The sequence below is a fragment of the Vulpes vulpes genome, chromosome 5, assembly GCF_048418805.1.
Source record: "Vulpes vulpes isolate BD-2025 chromosome 5, VulVul3, whole genome shotgun sequence".
NCBI classification, from domain to species: Eukaryota; Metazoa; Chordata; class Mammalia; order Carnivora; family Canidae; genus Vulpes; species Vulpes vulpes.
This window is the reverse complement of record NC_132784.1, coordinates 37,244,086-37,261,641: the sequence shown is the minus strand read 5'-3', so window position 1 is coordinate 37,261,641 and position 17,556 is coordinate 37,244,086. Positions and strand designations below refer to the sequence as shown.

General features: G+C 37.8%; 1 protein-coding gene across 4 annotated transcripts in view; it reads right to left on the bottom strand.

Annotated features, from left to right (window-relative positions):
• The window catches only part of DCC (DCC netrin 1 receptor), a 1,087,624-nt gene that overhangs the window by 61,987 nt on the left and 1,008,081 nt on the right, over positions 1–17,556 (bottom strand). For all 4 annotated transcript variants that reach the window (XM_025997616.2, XM_072757871.1, XM_072757870.1 and 1 more), the window contains exon 23: positions 6,769–6,931. In XM_025997616.2, the coding sequence (XP_025853401.1) occupies positions 6,769–6,931 (163 nt within the window). The remainder of the gene's footprint in view (positions 1–6,768; positions 6,932–17,556) is intronic.

Sequence of the window (17,556 nt, the reverse complement as noted above, 5' to 3'; positions counted from 1 at the left end):
CTTTTACTTCTTCACTTGAAACTTATAGTTTATGAGGATAACTGTATTACGGGGGCTAAATGGTTCAAACAAGCCACTTCAGTGAACACTCTTTGTGACTCGTACAAGGCCATGGAGAGTGGCTTTATCTTCCAATGCTGAAAGACCTTTACTCACATTGGGCAATTAATAAAGGTTTAGTGGTGTGACTTGCTTAGTTTTGACTGTTTTATACATTTTTTGGTCTTTTTTGAAGCATGCTGATAAGGATTGGAGACAAGGAATGCCAGACTTGATATTTGTTGAGTAGCTTAGTAGAGAAATAATATTTTTGGTTCTAATGTTTTCCCTATAACTACCTACATTTTGCTGACTTTCTGGCAGGGGTCTCACACTGCCTCTGGACAATGGTCTGTAAAAACCCTTAGACCATTTTCCTGTGTCTAAAATAATAACTGTGTGCCAACCATCCGTTCCCTGAATTCATTTCCTTACACTTCACCTGCGCACAGGAAGCAATCTGCAAGTCACGCGCAGCTCTCTAGGTAAGCTACCCCTGGTAACTTCATAGAACAATTTAATGTCATTTTTGCACTTGGAGATTTCACCCTGTTATCTTTCTAACAAATCAAAATGCTAAATAACTTTTTAAACCCAGTGCCTACAAGACTGCCTAGAGAGACGTTCCAGTTCCCAAATCCAGGATAAGAAAGTCAACCTTTTCATAATAACTCAACATTTAAATAGCCTGTGGGGGAAAATATGTCAAATAATTTCTGAAACTAAAAAATAAATTATGAATTCTGGTTTCCTCTTGTTTACACACATAACTCATTCATTCATTCATCAGCCCCCATAACCTCAGTACCAGATGTGTCTTATTAAAAAAAAATTCCATCTGACTGAGGTAGAGAATTTTTGTATGTTGTGACTTATAACCTCTATACGGGAAAAAAAATTATCATTTCTGATAAAATGCATCTACATTTTTATGATGGATTTTAATCAGATCAAGACTTTTTCTGAGAAGCTACTCATCCAGTAATGTGTCAGTCAAGAATCTAAAGATTCTAAACAAACTTTATTTTCTTTTTGTATATATTCTACAAATAACTGTCTACTAACTGCTTTTGTTTTCTATAATGTCTCTTATCAAGAGATAAATCTTTGACCTTGGAGAGGCCTCCCTTCCCTGCTGGTGGTAGACTAGCTGACCATGTAGCAGGTTTGTAATAAAACTGACATCTGCTCATAACTAAATTGCCTGAAATTTGTCTTAAAACCTGCAGGAACATTGTCATCTCAGCCTTCTGTCCATCTGCTGGTTCTCTGACATAATGACTGCTGCCCACTGTGGTTCCCTAGTTCCTCTGTCTCACCAATGGAATCTTTAAAATCTGTGTGCAGATGAATCCAATGCAATGGATCCTGAAATACGGTCCCAGCATCAGCATCTCCTGAGAATCTGTTAGAAATGCATGTTCTCAGTCTCCACCCCAGATCAGAAACTTGCACACGTATATGTGTGTGGGGGGGGGGGTGGGGGAGGGCGTTGTGAGAGGTACAGGCCCAATAGTCTGTGTTTTAACAGCCCTCAAGGGAAATAGGATAGGATTCTTAAGTTTGAGAAACACTGTCATAGTGAATTTGGTTTTGTTTGTTTTTATGTTAAACTTAGCTTTTGTATTAGATTGGGAATATGTCACATGTTTATCCCTTCCTACATGCATCTTTTCTCACAGGTATCAGTAATCCTTCAGCTTCCAAAACCAGCTGTGGGATGGAAGGTCTCTTCCTACGCCGTGAATTTTTTCATAAAGACTCTCACACCATAATCAAGTGCTGGTGATTTTTGTTCTATCTCTCTTTTTCTCTCTCTTTTGTTAATCTCTCTCTGTTTCTCTATTCCCCCCCTCCAACTATCTCATCGTACTTTGCCCAGAACGCCTTCACAAACCAGTTTACTTACAAACTACTTACTCTTAAAGATTTTCTTCAAGCCTCTGTTCTTCAGGAAGTCTTCCTGACCATGTTAGGTCAGTGTAATCTGAGCATATCGAAGTCCCTTTCCTTGTCTCTTTCTTTACCATTCACCTTGCACTGATTACTGCCTGTCTTCCTGAACTGGCCAGAGGCTCCCAAAGTGGGAATTGGTTTCCTCCAGTGATACTGGAGCAAATTCTGTCTCTTTCACTTGTCCAACATCACCCATTGTCTTAGAACACTTATTCATTGAACATTTACTGAATACTGAGTGTGTGTCAAGAAATTTGCTAAGCACTAGAAATGCAAATACAGGTGAGACAATGGGAGCTTGATAAATGAGTGAAAAATGGCATGGCTACTGTGAATTTCTGCATTGTTGGAGTAAGGAGCAGGCCCTGGAACTGGCAGTTGGTAAAAGCTGAAAAAGTAAAGGGACCAAATCATAGGAGGCCTTAGCGCCAACAGAAACATTTTTAATACTACCTAGAAGTTGTGAGAAATTGTAGAAAAATCTTTAGCTCCTGAGTTAACATTAATCAGATTTGTTACTTTGTATCATGCAGATCCCATCCTAAGCACATATTAATTACCTGAATTAAATAATAAGAATTTTTCATTATCACCTTGGAAGGATTTTTTGCAAGATTCTCTGATTCTTTATTGGCCTCTCTGTTTCTTACTTTGCACCTAACCTATTGCTATAAGAGAAGTTTGCTTCCTTTTCACTTTTAATTAATATGCTTGGGATGTGAAGGTATAAACACCAACACTGGGTTAGTAACCATTTTATTCAAGACCCTGCCCTTTGAAGTTCTAAAATACTACTCTCATCTCATAGATTATTTTGCCACATTGTAATAAATTATTAAATCCCTTTCTGCTCAAGGCATCCTCTGCTCAAGTTGTTCATAGGAGGCAAATAGCTCTGTACTAATTTTCCTGGTCAGATAGAAAGCACCCAAGATCTGACAGGAGGTTGAAGCAAGGGCAGTTTGCTTCACTGAGACTTTACAGAAGTCCTCAGAAAGGAAGAAGCCCTGAACGGAGTGTGAAGAATGATTCAAGGTAACCAGGAAAAAATCTATTGGGATGTATAATAAGTACCTGCCCTACTTCTTCCTTGCAAATCTTTCCCAAAGGTTTCCAGCTTCCTAATTCTCTATATTGATTATTTTTATTCTCCGAACTGCTATTAAAAGCAAAAATAAACAAAAGAACAACAACAACCACAAAAACAAAAAGCTTGTATTGGAATCCCAAGGAACATGTATCCTAGAAATTCAAATAAACCTGCATTTTCTGTGGTGGAATTAAGGTATATTGAAGATCTAAGGGGTTGCCTCTATGGAATACTGAAAAACAATAAAAATGTTTAAAAAAATGTTAAAAATCTGAAAATGAGTGAAAGTAACCTAAACTACAATAGATTTAAGAGTTTAAACATTTGATTGTCAGTACGGAAGATAATTATTTTTGTCAAAATTTGAATATGGACTAATATTTAAAACTTGCCTTATTTATTTATTTATTTATTTTTAATTAATTAATTTATTTTGTCATATACTTTTAAAATCAAATAAGAGGCTTAGTCAACTGGTGACTCTATCATGTGAACTTTGAGTTTTATTCACATATTTAAATTTAATGAATTCAGACATGTTGATTATCTACCCAGGTAACTGCTTTAGAAATGTGATAACCATGTGTTCTAGATTTCCAGGATATTTTCAATGTTAAATAGTTTGTCGTTAGTATCTACAGATACATTCTAACTTATCATGATACATGTTCTATATTTGGGCTAGGAAAATGTTATTACTTTCCTAAAAGGTACAGAACCCCTATAATTTAAGACTTCATCAGCATATTTTCCCTATATTATGATATTCTACTATAATTTCACTAATTCAAAATATGTAAGGGGATTCTCTTCAAAGTACTAAAAAATAAATTAATAACTAAAAAGAAAGGCAAATTTATTTTTATTTCATATTAATTTGAAGCTAAGTGCTACCACATGAGTTATAGTACTCCATGGGGAATTTCAGTGTTTTAAGATAGAAAGATGATAAAGTATTTAGCCCTATTTCTCATTTGAGGAAACTGACATTCAGGGATTAGGCCTTCCTTTAGGCTTAATTAAACACCACTAATTTAATTCTAGAAGTGGAGAATCAGAACTAGAACTTGGGTTCTAACTTGTTAGTGATTTTACATTGTAAAAATAAAATCTTACCAAGTGGGGTGTTAATCAATCAGATAACCACATTTTTTTTTTTTAGATAACCACATCCTTATTAAATAAATATAAATATGATAAAATAGAATAAAATGTGTGGGTACTAACTTGAATAAAGTGTTACCAACAGTACACAAAAATATGTTTCAAATCCACTGGATGTAATTCAAGAGCCCCACTGAAACACAAAGACAATTTACATTCTATAGCACCAACAGATAAAGAGATATTGAAGAAAGCCCATGAATATGTTTCCTATTTCACTTTATTAATTACATTAAACTCTCATTTTTCTGAGAGTTCCGTAAGGGGCATTATTTCTGCCTCAGATTGGAATTGATTTTGCTTTCACCTGCATCACTTAATTCATTCAAAAAGACTCAGTGGTAGTGGTATCAGGAGGAAGGATCCTCAGTGAAATCAGGAAAAGCTAAATTAAAACTCAGGAATATCTTGAAGGAGAAATTTTTTTTCTTTTTTTCCTCTGTTAACATATACAAACAAAGAGACCGAGATGAACGCCCATGGGTCTGTTGTAGGAGAAAGATATATGAAACAAAATTGTGAGAATATGCCAAGTAAATATGAAGGGACTTTGGGTGAAGGCTGAGGAAAAATCAAAGTGGCAGCACCACTATGAAGGTATAAATTCACTGTCTTTGGTTTCCAATCATTCATGGAGTGATTTATTCTTTCATTCATTTCCTGATTTTAAAAACGAGTCAGACCCAGGTCTCAGCCTCTACTCTTTTTAAATAAAAACGTCAAGCTCTTCACAAATTGCTTAGCGTGGGATTTAAGACAATTTAGGAGTTTCTCAAGATAGCATCAAATCCCACTTTTGCATTTTGAGAAGACTGGCATTTTCTCTATGAGGACACAACATGCCCAGGAATCCAGTTCGTCAGGTCACTAAATACCCTCCAACATTATCTCACAAGGATGAAAATGGAACAAACAAAACACCCTGCTACACACAGATGGTTTAGTTAATTAAACTTAGTTTAGTGAATGCATCCGTGTCTTTAAAGCCATCGATGAAATAGGCCAAGTTTGGTTTTGATGCCTTCCCTACTTCCATTTATGCGAATCTTCGTGACTCTGCTTCAGAGCCCTGGCTCACCAGCATTCTACATTCTGTGTTTGCACAGCCCCTTTCCTGGGATGGCCCGACCGAGAGGCTGTTCGATGCCTTACTCAGTTACAGTTCCTCTCCCTCCAGAGCCTCACTAAGTTGGAAGAAGTGGGTAATTAAGTTCTGTGGGTAATTATGACTTCCCAGAATGAGAGTCAGCTAAGCTCAGTCGGCCTGGGTTCTTGTTAAGCACAATGGATCAGCCCACCAGCTGGCATCAGCTTGAAGACAGGCCAGTCTCATCAATGCAGCCAGATATAAAATTTGCCCTGCCATATAAATAAATTAAATGCAAAGACTGCATCTACACTCCTATGCCGCTTTCTTCAGTTTGTACATCTTTCTGTATCCTATTTCTAAACACTTCAGAAGGTTGGAAGATCCAATACAGATCAACAAACAGGTCATAGGGTTTTTAAGGAGAGAGAAACTAAGATATTAGCAAGGGAATAGGAACAATTATTTGTTAGAGAATCTTCCTCTGACACTATGTGTAGCATATAGTTGTCAAACCAACCATCTATAGGCCCATGCCTCAGGCTTTCAGAGCTGGCGCCATGCCTGAGGCCAAAGGGGAAAAAATGAATCAAGGGAAGAGCTTATTATAGCCAATTCAGTGAGAAAGTACAGCTGAAAGGGACATATCAGGCAAGATTTGAAAAGTGCTAGAAAGGCAGAGAAAAACCAGGAGATTATTGCTGATTCCCACAACCGGTTGACACAAGGTTAATATGCTGGTTATGGATGTTGCTGGAAGGGGATAAGTTGAATTAAAACCATCTTCCCATTCTAAACTTTGATGTATCGTCCTCTGCATGTGCTATCACCTAGAACTGCATAATATTAAAACATTTTTAAACCCCTCAGAAAGTTTAATTTCTGAGTATCAATCACAGCCAGGAATTTCTAGAATTTCTCTTCTAACTACTATCTCCAAACTAAACACTCCTCAGCATTGTAACTACACTGAATTTGGTAGTCATTCATGCAACAAACATTGATTCAATGCCTACAGTCCTCCTGGCCAGAATGGGGAAATACTTTTCGAGGAACACACATCTCCAACATTTGACATGTAGCTCTGGAGAGGGCCGTGAATTCGAACCTGAGGAAGTCCAGTCTCTAAATGTTGCTGAGGTAACACCTGTACCCACTGGAAGGAAGAATCTGGCTCAGAGAAGTAAAATCAAGCAGAAATGCCAAGTGGGTCTCCAGGTGCATTCTATTATTAAGTCTGCAAGTCCGGCCCTCACCCACTCAAGGTACGGGCCTGGAATCAACAAAAGGCGAGGTTTTGCTCAGGTCAGAGGATAAAGAATATATGGTGAATTGTGAAAGAACACAGGAAGAGACCTGTCAAAAATATAACTCAAGAAGGTGATAGAGCAAATAGTGACCTCTCTCCTCTTAGGAACCAGCTGTTACCTACTTTCTCTGCTGGGCTGAAGAGCGCCGGGTGCAAATCACAGCCACGATCACTACCACCAGCACTGTGATGACGCCGACGGTGATCACAATGATCACAAGCAGGTTGCTGTTCTTCTGAGGAGTGACACTGCCATGTGGGGGGTGCATCTGGCCAATGGGTGGCTCTGGGAAAAGACAGGCAAATGGAGATCAGATTTAGGGAGATGTGAACAGCTTGGTGTTTATCAAGCTGTTGAAGACGTGAAAGTTCCTAATGTTCTGGGCATTCCTGAAGCTGGGGAAAAAAAGCAATGAAAAATGAGAGGAAAGATGGAAGTTATCTACCTAAGATAAACAAAATTTATGCCCACACAAAATCTTGTACAGAAACATTCATAGCAGCTTTACTTAGAATAGCCAAAAGTGGAAACAACCCGAATGTCCATTGACCGAAGAATGGATAAACAAAATGTGGTACTTCCATACAGTGGAGTATTACCCAGCCATGATAAGGAACCAGGAACTGATACACAGTAAAATACTCATGTGCCTTAAAAACGTTATTCTAAGTGAAAGAAGCCAGACACAAAAGGTCAATATTGTATGGTTCCACTCACATGAAATGTCCAGAATAGGCAAATCTATGGACAGAAAGTAGATTAGTGTTTGCCAGTGGATGGGAGGAGTGAATGGGAAGGACTGTGAATGGGTATAGGGTTACCTTGGGGATGGCGGAAATGTTTGGGAATGAGAGAGTGATGCCCGTTGCACAACCTTGTGGATGTGCAAAGACCACTGACTAGTGCACTCTCAGGGGGTGAATTTACGGTATGTGAACTATCTCTCTCTCTCTCTCTCAATTTAGCTCTCTCTTTTTAAGAATTAGCCTACCATACTGAGCAGAAAGTAGGGGGAAGAGGAAGAAGGCTACTTTGTGCTATGAGTATCCCAAGGTGATGAGAATCACAGGAAGCCACCTCAGTAATGCCTGCCTAGGACTACTCTATACACCTTCCCCCACGCCTGGACCCTCACCTGCCATCCTGGGCTCCCCTGAATGAGGTAGTCTTTATGAAAATACTATTTATTCGATGGTGTGAAAGACAAACTATTTGACAGCAATCACTCACAATTTATTTCCTTTTTTTTTTTTTAAGAAGCTACCTAAAAGGCGCCTTTAATTTTCAAACTGGTAAGAGTGTATGATCCCACTTAAAAGCCAATCACTGGGTTTATAAGAGTGTCATGAAGTCCTGATATAAATGTTCTGCAGTGTTCCAATAGTACCTCAGCGTCAACAATATCTAGGTCAAAATAACAGACTAATAAGACATTTTTTATAATTTGCTTATGTAACGACACCTTAAATTGCTTTCTTAAGTCCTCAGTGATCAATTAGAAACACTATGTTCTATATACATCACGTTATTTGTTAGAAGTCGTAGTGTTCTAAAAAGTAAACATTAGCTTATTTTATTTATCAGCTAGTTTAAAAAGTAACAGAAGCAATGAGTTTGGTTGTTTTCCAGACCTAAGCTTTGAAGGTGCTTCTTTAACAAGCTATATTAGCTTTCTATACCTTCTGAGTGAAATATTTGGGCCTTTTTGACCTTAAGTGTTTTTGTTTATAAAATGGAAATAATAATACTTATAGTAATACCTCTTTTATATAGCTATCGTCAAAATTAGAGAAAACACATACAAAATGACCCTTTTAGCACCTGACGGAAAGTAGGCACTTCTATCATTATACTACTGAAACGTTACATAAGATGTTGCCTAAATTAATAACCTGCCATACCATTTGGGACACTTCTGGTGTAGGCTTCCAAACTGCAAAATTGTTAGAAATATGCTGAATGTCAAAAATTAACTTCTCACAAATGAATATAATAACCCGGTTCTTGCTTCAAAATCAAAACACTATCTTTTGACAGTTATCTAAGAATCACTGCTTTTTTGAAACAATAGTCACCTAAATTTAAGGTATTGCTGATTCATTAATATTGGAAAAATATTAAGCACTTCTAACAAAGCTTGAATCTCGGGGGAGGAACTCATCAAAAGTATTTAAATAGCACTTTCTGTTAAAAGATTCTGCTTCTAAGTGAAAGAAATAAGATTTCCTTGACGTAATTTTACATTTACTACAGAGGAATGAGGCAAGTAATGAAAGGTCAGAACTTTCTGTAGCAGAGTTTTACTTACAATTTAAAAAGTCATTTTACAGTAGTATCTCAATATGCCCTTTCTGTGCTTAACAAATTAATTGATTGGAATAAATTAACCTTTTATGTGAGCACTGACAAAGAAGATAGTTGGAGATATCATGGATTTTTATTAGCAAGACTTAGACTTAACAGTTCACCATTTCTGACCAACTTACTTTGAGTCACACAGAGCAGTACACCCTAAGAGCATTTTTAAAACCTTATAAACTAGAATTCTTCAAATTTCCACTCTTTTTTCTTTCCTTCCCATCCAGAAAGATATCAATTTCAACTCAGAAAGTAATGATTTTGGACTCTGCTGAACAGTAGAGAGATTATACTGATGCCATTGCCTCAGAAAGTTAGAGATCATGAGGACTCCCATTATAAAACTTTGATTCCAGGCCTTTATGACTTCCTCATAAAAATTCCTATCAGTTTAAAACTTGCTATTGAAGGTCTTTCATTAATTTTCCAATCTCAATTCAAAGGCTTGAATAATCAGAATATTTGACATCAAATGAGCAGTTCAGAAAGTCAAGTGGAATGGATCTTTTGATGTAGCTGACCCTCATTATTTGTAGCAATTTGTTCTGTAAAGTTGCTGTAAACACGGAATTAAGGAATATTAAGAATTGCTTCTGGAGGCAATTCAGTGTTAGGTTCCTGGGAGCTTCTGGTGACAACGTTTTTATCAGTCAATATATGACCTTGTTTAATGTGTATTTCTGTTTAAAGATGCTTTATTTAATATATAATGTTCATCATTAACACTGAACTCACAGTCAACAATATTACAACACAAGCTTGAGTGCAGTTCAATTAACACACACATTTTCTCCATGACATACATCACACAGCCTTTTGCATGTAGAACACTAAGCAGCACTTCACTACATTTAAAGGCCACTTTAAACGCTGACATTGCCACCAAAAACCAACAAAAATGTGAAAAAGTGGCACTAAATATACTGTAGAAAGTCCAACTCCTTTGCACTGTGAGTGCCGAAACAATAAAGCAGAACTGAATTTTTGGCTGCTCTGCACATGTCCACAAATGACCATAAAAGCACCACAGTTACTGATTTTGGTATGTAAAAATAGATTTTAGAAGTAGGTGAATTCCCAAATGCAGAATTTGCGAGAAATGACAATCAGCCCTATATCTGAGCACATCATAAGATTGCTCCAAAAGGTTAAGAGTTCTGAACGACAGCCGGACTCCAGAAGAGGCAAGATGACACTCTATTGGGCTTCAGAGGGGAAGCCAATGATGTAATTCAGAGATTTGCAAATATTCTCTAGAACACTGTGATTATTTCATGAGATAAAGAACATAACACACCGGCCACAGGCCCTGGCACAGAGTTGGCACTCAATAGACATTATGATGTCATTCAACATAATTCATTCTATGTGATCTTTTAAAATTAACAAAAAATATATTGTCTTAATGCATCTTTTCCTGGTGTTACTATAATAGCTTGGGTATCCAGTGTCTGAGTAATCAAAGATCTAGATGTGTTTCATTAAAATCAGTAAGGAGAGAATTAAATTTTTAAAAGTCACACAGGCACATTTTTTATTTTCATGATGTTTGATTATTATAAAAGGTTTCAACCTTTCTCTACTAAATTAAATAAAAACAAATATTTCATAATCAGATGTGCCTAAAGTCTTCGTAATAATTGGAAAATTGGTTTTGTGAAATAATAATGTCTTTAATTTTTATAGTACTTGGGAGAGAACAGATCCAATGACTGCTTGGGGACTGGACTTCTTTCCTACAATTGCAGTCTTTTCTGATAACAGTTTTGTTATTAGAACACTTTGAGCTCAACATATGTCTCAATAATTTTACAGGTCTTTGAATTTGAACAGAAATTCCTATGGCACTGAATATTTCAAAGCATTTCCTGCGGAAATAAGGTACTATATAGTCAATCAACTGGAAGAAATTTCACAGATAATCTAGCCCAATGTTCCCTACAATGAAATATTAATCAGCATTATGGGGTGGGGAGGGAGTTCCCTGGTCAATTAAGTTGGAAAACATATTTCTTTTCTCAAATCTCAGAATTTTGAACATGCTAATGTGAACTGTGAATTGCCAGGAAAGATAGGGCAGGAATGGTAAAGAATATATCCAATTATTCTAGAAAAATATATTGAAGATCCAGTTAGGTGCTGGTGATACGATGCTGTGATCAAAACATGGATGGACCTTGAGGGCGGTATGCTAATGAAATAAATCAGACCAAGAAGGACAAATGCTCTATGATATCGCTTATATGTGGAATCTGAAAAAGCCAAACTCATAGAAACAGAAAGTCAAATGGTGGTTGCCAAGACTGGAAGTTGGGAGAAATGGGGAGATGTTGGCCAAAGGGTGTAAATTTCCAGTTACTAGTTGAATAAATTCTGGGGTTACAATGTACATCATGGTGATTATAGTTAATAATAGTGTACTATGTACTTGAAAGTTGCTCAGAGTGTAGATATTAATTTTTTCCATTAAAAATGGTAATTATGAGATATGATGAGGGTGTCAGCTAAGGCTATGATGTTGATTGTCTTGAGATATATAAGTGTATCAAATTAATACATTGTACACCTTAAAGTTAGACAATATTGTATGTCTATTACACCTCAGTAAATCTGGAGGGAGAAAATTCACGAAAGGATTCAAACCTACAGTTGTGATATAGCCATAAGTCTGCCCAACTGGTTAGACCAGAGAAGGATAAAAAAAACCCAATATATATTAAATGACTCATCTTTTCCATTCCTAAAACAGGTACCTTGTCTGGATCATTGTGAGCTGAATAGAATGTCAGGTTACTTCTCACCTGGGACCAACCCACAACTGTTTGAAGGGAGGTGTGAAAGCTCCATTTCTGAGCTGTTTTTCTGGAAGAGCAGAGAGGGAACAATAGCCAGGCTATGAAACCATTAGAAAGTATTTATTGGGCCATGCTGATATTGTTTCATACTAATTTCCATGTCACTGTCTTCTTGTATATCGTGTGGTTTGAGAACAGTTTCCAAATTAGAATATTGTGGGATGGTGGCAGAGAAGGAGCAGGTGGCAAGGTAGGTTGGTCTCGTCCTAGGAATATAACTAGGTAAGTATCAATCAAATTAGAATATTGTGATTGCTCCCACCTCCACACACCTCTCAAAGAGAGGCATGATTGTTGGCATCATGGAGCTTACAGCTTACTGAAAGAAAGACTTACTAAACAAATCATGAAGCAAATAAATATAAGATTACAACTATAATTGGTAATTTTAAAAAGTAGAGTTCAGGGAACCTGGGTATCTCAGTCGGCTAAGCATCTGCCTTCAGCTTAGGTCATGATCCTGGGGTCCTGGGATTGAGCCCCACATCCCTGCTCAGCTGGGAGTCTGCTTCTCCTCCCTCTGCCCCTCTCCCCTGCTCATGATCTCTCTCTTTCAAATAAATAAAACATATTTTTTTAAAAAAATATAGTTCAAGAGAAAGATGTAGTTGAGAACATAATAGTCCTTGGAGGAGGAAGGTGGTCATAATGAAAGACCTCCTTAGAGAAGTAACATTTAGGCAGAATCATGGGGTATCCTAGAAGTTAGCTCCTGTTTCTTTATAAGCAAACTGAGAGCAGATCATGTGTCTGGAACGCTGGGAGCAAAAGGGAAGTGGCACAAAATGGGGCTGGAAAGAGAAGCAAGACTCAGTTCATTCAAGAACCTTATGGATCACATTCAGTTATCTTCAGAATGATCACAGACCTCTTAAGGGCTTTCAGGAAGAAAGAGGTTGGTGGTGGAAGCGGAGACACCAGGTAAGAAAATGTTGACGTTCTCCAAGTAAGAGACAGCGATAGCTTCAACTGAGTTGGTGGCCAAATGAAGCAAACAAACACACAATACAGTCTGAAAGTGAAACAGCAAAGGAGACTGCAAGTGGGGGAGGAAAAGAGGAAGCGTCAGGTTCAGACTTAAGCCATAGTCCCACGTCTGAGGTGAGGGAGAAGGTGAAAGACCAATGAGGGAATAACAAGAGCTCGGTCTTAACTATGTTAGGTTTGAGATCTTACGATAAATTATAAAGAAGCAGCTAGGAAGTGTTAGAAAAGTAAATCTGGAAGCCAGCACGTAGGTGGGAGTGGACAAGGTCGTCAAGAGTACAGAGTCTGTGGAGATGCTTTTTCAAGACTAATATACCTCTAGTGTTCGGGTAAAGGGAGGATCTGGCCAGGGAGACATGAGTGGCCCAACGAGGTTCCTAATACCTGACATTGGAACACTCTCTTTTTTTTTTTTTTTTTCTCAGAGCTTCTCAAGGGAGCCATTTACCTTGGAACAATCTTTGGGGGATGGTGATCTAGATCAGTGGTTTCTAACTGGAGAGAGATTCTGCTTCCCCAGGGGAATTATGGCAAAGTCTAGAGACGATTTTGGTTGTTATAACATGGTAGAGGGGAAATACTCCTGGCATCTAGTGTATGAAGGTCAGGGATCCTATATTGCATTAGGCAGGCCCCACAACAAAGAATTACCCAGTCTCAAATGGCAATAGTTCTGAGGTTGAGAAACCTTGATCTAGCTTAACACTTTCTATGTTCAGATGAAAAACTGAGACTCTGAGACTTTAAGTGACTTGATTCATACACTCCTAATCCCTAGCAAAGTCATTCTAGAACCTGGGGTTGGGATTAGTCTGGAATCTTTAAAATCATTTGCCATAAATAATAGTGGGATAGTAGGTAGGCAGAGCCTCTTGTAGACTAGGCCTTGAGAACCTGGACCACTCCAATTATCTATCAGGGAAACAACATGAAGTTCTATTTCTGGACTTTTCCTTTGACACTAAGGTGTTGGTTCAATGTCTTATAATAGCTTGCCAGCCTCAGAATGGTCATTTCATGCAAATTTGGAAGACCTTTAATGCAGACTGCATTTAAATTAGTCAAAATGTTATAGAGGTTTGAAAATAATAAAACAAAATTTTTCAAAAGTAAGAGGCAAATCATGACCTTTTGTCCTGAACACACAGCGTAAGTCATGTTTTACAGAACACCTAATATGACTCTGAATATTTACAAATTAATTGATAATATTGATTTTTTAAAAGATTTTATTTATTTATTCATGAGAGACACAGAGAGAGGCAGAGACACAGGCAGAGGGAGAAGCAGGCTCCACGCAGGGAACCCAATGTGGGATTCGATTTCAGGACTCTGGGATCACCACCTGAGCCAAAGGCAGATGCTCAACCCCTGGCCGCCCAGGTGTCCCAATAATGTTGATTTTTTAAATAATATTTCACCAAGGCATCCTAGGAGTTAGCTCCTGTTTCTTTGTAAGGGAACTGAGAGCAGATCATGTGTCTGGAACACTGGAACCTATCAAACTTAATTTGGTTTTTAAAGGATGGGATCAATATAACAACATATGTGTAGGGATTGTAGATCTCTTAGCCAAAATTACTAATTTCACAAATTACAGGAAGAACCACCGACAAAAAGAAATTGGTGGTTTATCTTCCCCTATGAGAAAAGCAGGACGAAGTAATTGTCACCACTGTTGTTCTAATTCATACAAATATAAACCACAAGATCACATTTTCAGAAGTTGAAGATTTTTCTGCTTTAAGAATGTGGACCATAAAAATGAATGAACCATAAAAGTAAAATACTAGCATATGGGCACATAATAGGTTTGATACTACCTGCCATCAGAAAATTATTTAGGATGCCTCTTCGGTTTCCTCAGCTTAATTAAGGGCCTCCAACTACAAGAGTAAACATGAACTATAGCTTTGTTTTTCTTTATTTGAATTCCAAGAGTGCATTTTTAAGACAGTGGCGCCCTGTAAGAGAAAGTAAGTGAGGAGATCCCTGGGGGGCTCAGCGGTTGAGCATCTGCCTTCGGCCCAGGGTGTGACCCTGGAGTCCTGGGATTGAGTCCCGCATCAGGCTCCCCGAAGGGAGCCTGCTTCTCCCTCTGCCTGTGTCTCTGCCTCTCTTAATCTACGTCTTCAAGAATAAATAAATAAAATCTTAAAAAAAAAAAAAGAAAGTGATTAGTGAGGTCTAAATTTATTTGCAACTAGCCTGAGGTATCCTGACAATAAGCCATTATTCTATTATAATTCTTTGAAGGATGAATCCAGGAATTGCAGGGAGAGATAGGAAAACTTTGAAACTCTGCGACTCTAAGAGGAGCTGTATGAAATTTTCCTTGGTTATGAGGTTCAAAAACTCAGATTTTAAAATTCTTTTCTTGGTGTAGCCTAGGGAAGGTGGAGTTGAGCAGACAAGCTTCATTTATACATCGACTTGGAAGTTATACCCCTTCTTAAGGCCTAAGACATTAGCAGAACTTTAATTGGGAAGGTAGGGCTTTTCAAGATGCCTTAGCTGATTTGCTTGTAATAACCTAAGCTAAAAAAAATAATAACCTAAGTTAAAGTCAAATTACATATTTACTATCATTTATCAGTTAGCAAAATAGAATGGGAAATATTCTATTCATTCATTTTCCCTCCACCATCCATGTCTCTCAGAGGTTATCAATTCACCTTAATTAGTCAAGTAGCCTGTTATTAGTTATTCCAGTAAGCATTGTAGGAACGACTCAGGTGCCTTGTCCATCCCATTCATTTAACATGAAATATCTAAAATGTCATTAAGTGATGCAGAAAATTGAGAAGGGGTGATGGCATTAATCTATCTAAACTGGTTCAAAGTCACTGGCTGCCATTCTTCTATTTTATCTCTATGACTTTCTCTGGTGAGATAATGTATATCAGACTAAATTTAATTACGATTATTTTTCTCATGAGGAATCTTAAATGTTAAAAAGAAATACAATGACATGCTTTTTTTTTTTTTTTTTGACATGTTTTTCCCTCAATCACTGTCACTGCCATTCTCTTTATCTGAGGTCTGACTCCATGTGTAAAGTTCTTGGCTTCCCTGTTAATGTTCAATTTGGTGTGGGATTTCCTTTCAGAAACCTCACTTTACTTTGAAGGTAAGTTCAAATAGTTAATACCAAACTTCTAGGAATGCCTGGGTGGCTCAGCGGTTAAGCCTTTGACTCAGGTTGTGATCCCGGGGTCCTGGGATCGAGTCCCGCATCAGGCTCCATGCAGGGAGCTTGTTTCTCCCTCTGCCTGTGTCTCTGCTTCTCTCTCTCTGTCTCTCATGAATAAATAAATAAAATCTTAAAAAAAAATACCAAACTTTTAAACTCGATCCACAATTAGGATTGCTGGATTTAAGTTCAAAATTTAAATTAAATTTTAAATTTAATTTTGCAATGAAAAATATAGGAGGCTTAGTTAAATTTCAATGATCTCTAGTTGCCTTTACACATGTATCTTGAGATGCCGATGCACATTGAGATAGAAATTCTTTGCAATATTTTCCTCTCTCTCATATTTAGAGACAATTAGAAATGATTCAAATTTTACTAGGCCTCCTGTATTTTGAGTTGCCAAATTTGGGATTCTATCTAAAATTAGAGCTCTTTAGGGTGTGCTGTTTAAGAGAAGACATTGTTCTAGGTCTGTGGCTTACACCTGCTCCACCTTTAACACACGTGACCACAGCTTAGTCGACGGTAGAAATGGTGAAGGGACAATTTCTCCTTCTCAATGATCCATTCTGACTCTCTCTTAATTCCCTGGCGCTCTGTCTCTTCATAAAACACCATTTTGTGCCAGTACAGATAGTCATGTCCTTAGCCGTGGATGAATTCCAATTTGAAACTCTCTGTAGAACAGCATCTGAAAATCAGCTCTGCAGGATGATTCAAAAGGGGAGGATGTTTGTTCCTGGCATGGACTCCAAACCTAGAACCTCGCTATCTAAGGCCAAAAACACTGCAGTGTTGTTTCCCCCACACAATTTCAACAATGACCTTCCTTTACCCTCCCAAAAAAATCCCTGGAGTTTTTCTCACTTTCTTGCATCTTCCAGGAGTGTATTTCTCTGCCTTACCCACCTGGGTAATATTCCCTCTTCATTTGTTGCTCCTGTGGGGGGCTAGTCTTCAATCTGTGTGCATAGCTCAGAGTGAGCTCCCTGCATGAAGTGAGGACTTAGTAGCATATTTTAAAGGACTGCTTGGATGCATGAAGTGTGTTTGGCATATTGTTGAGACTTAAGATAAAATCTGAAGCGAAAGGATGAGTTGATATAACTTGCACAGTTTTGGGAAGAGAACTACCACTATCTAAACCTATTTAAGGAGCATGCCCTTGGTCTGCTTTCAGTACCAACACATCCCTCTTCTCATCTTCCTGCTGTGAGCTCTCCAAAGTGTCCCTTGTGAATCTGAGAGCCTGGAAACCCCCAGAAGTAGGTACTAGCTAGAGCAGGTGTCTAAACCTCAAAAACCTATAGGAGACATAGTGTTACTTAATGAGAGAAGAGGATCTTTGGACAAGAGAATACAAAGTGGTGAGGATTACGGTAATGTGGAAGGAGCATTCTGGATATAACCTAAGTCAGTTCTGATTGGAATATATTTCGGAAGCTTAAATGTAAGAGATTATACTTGTCTGGTTAAGTAAAGTGCATTATTAGCAGAGGAGGGTACGCCTGGCA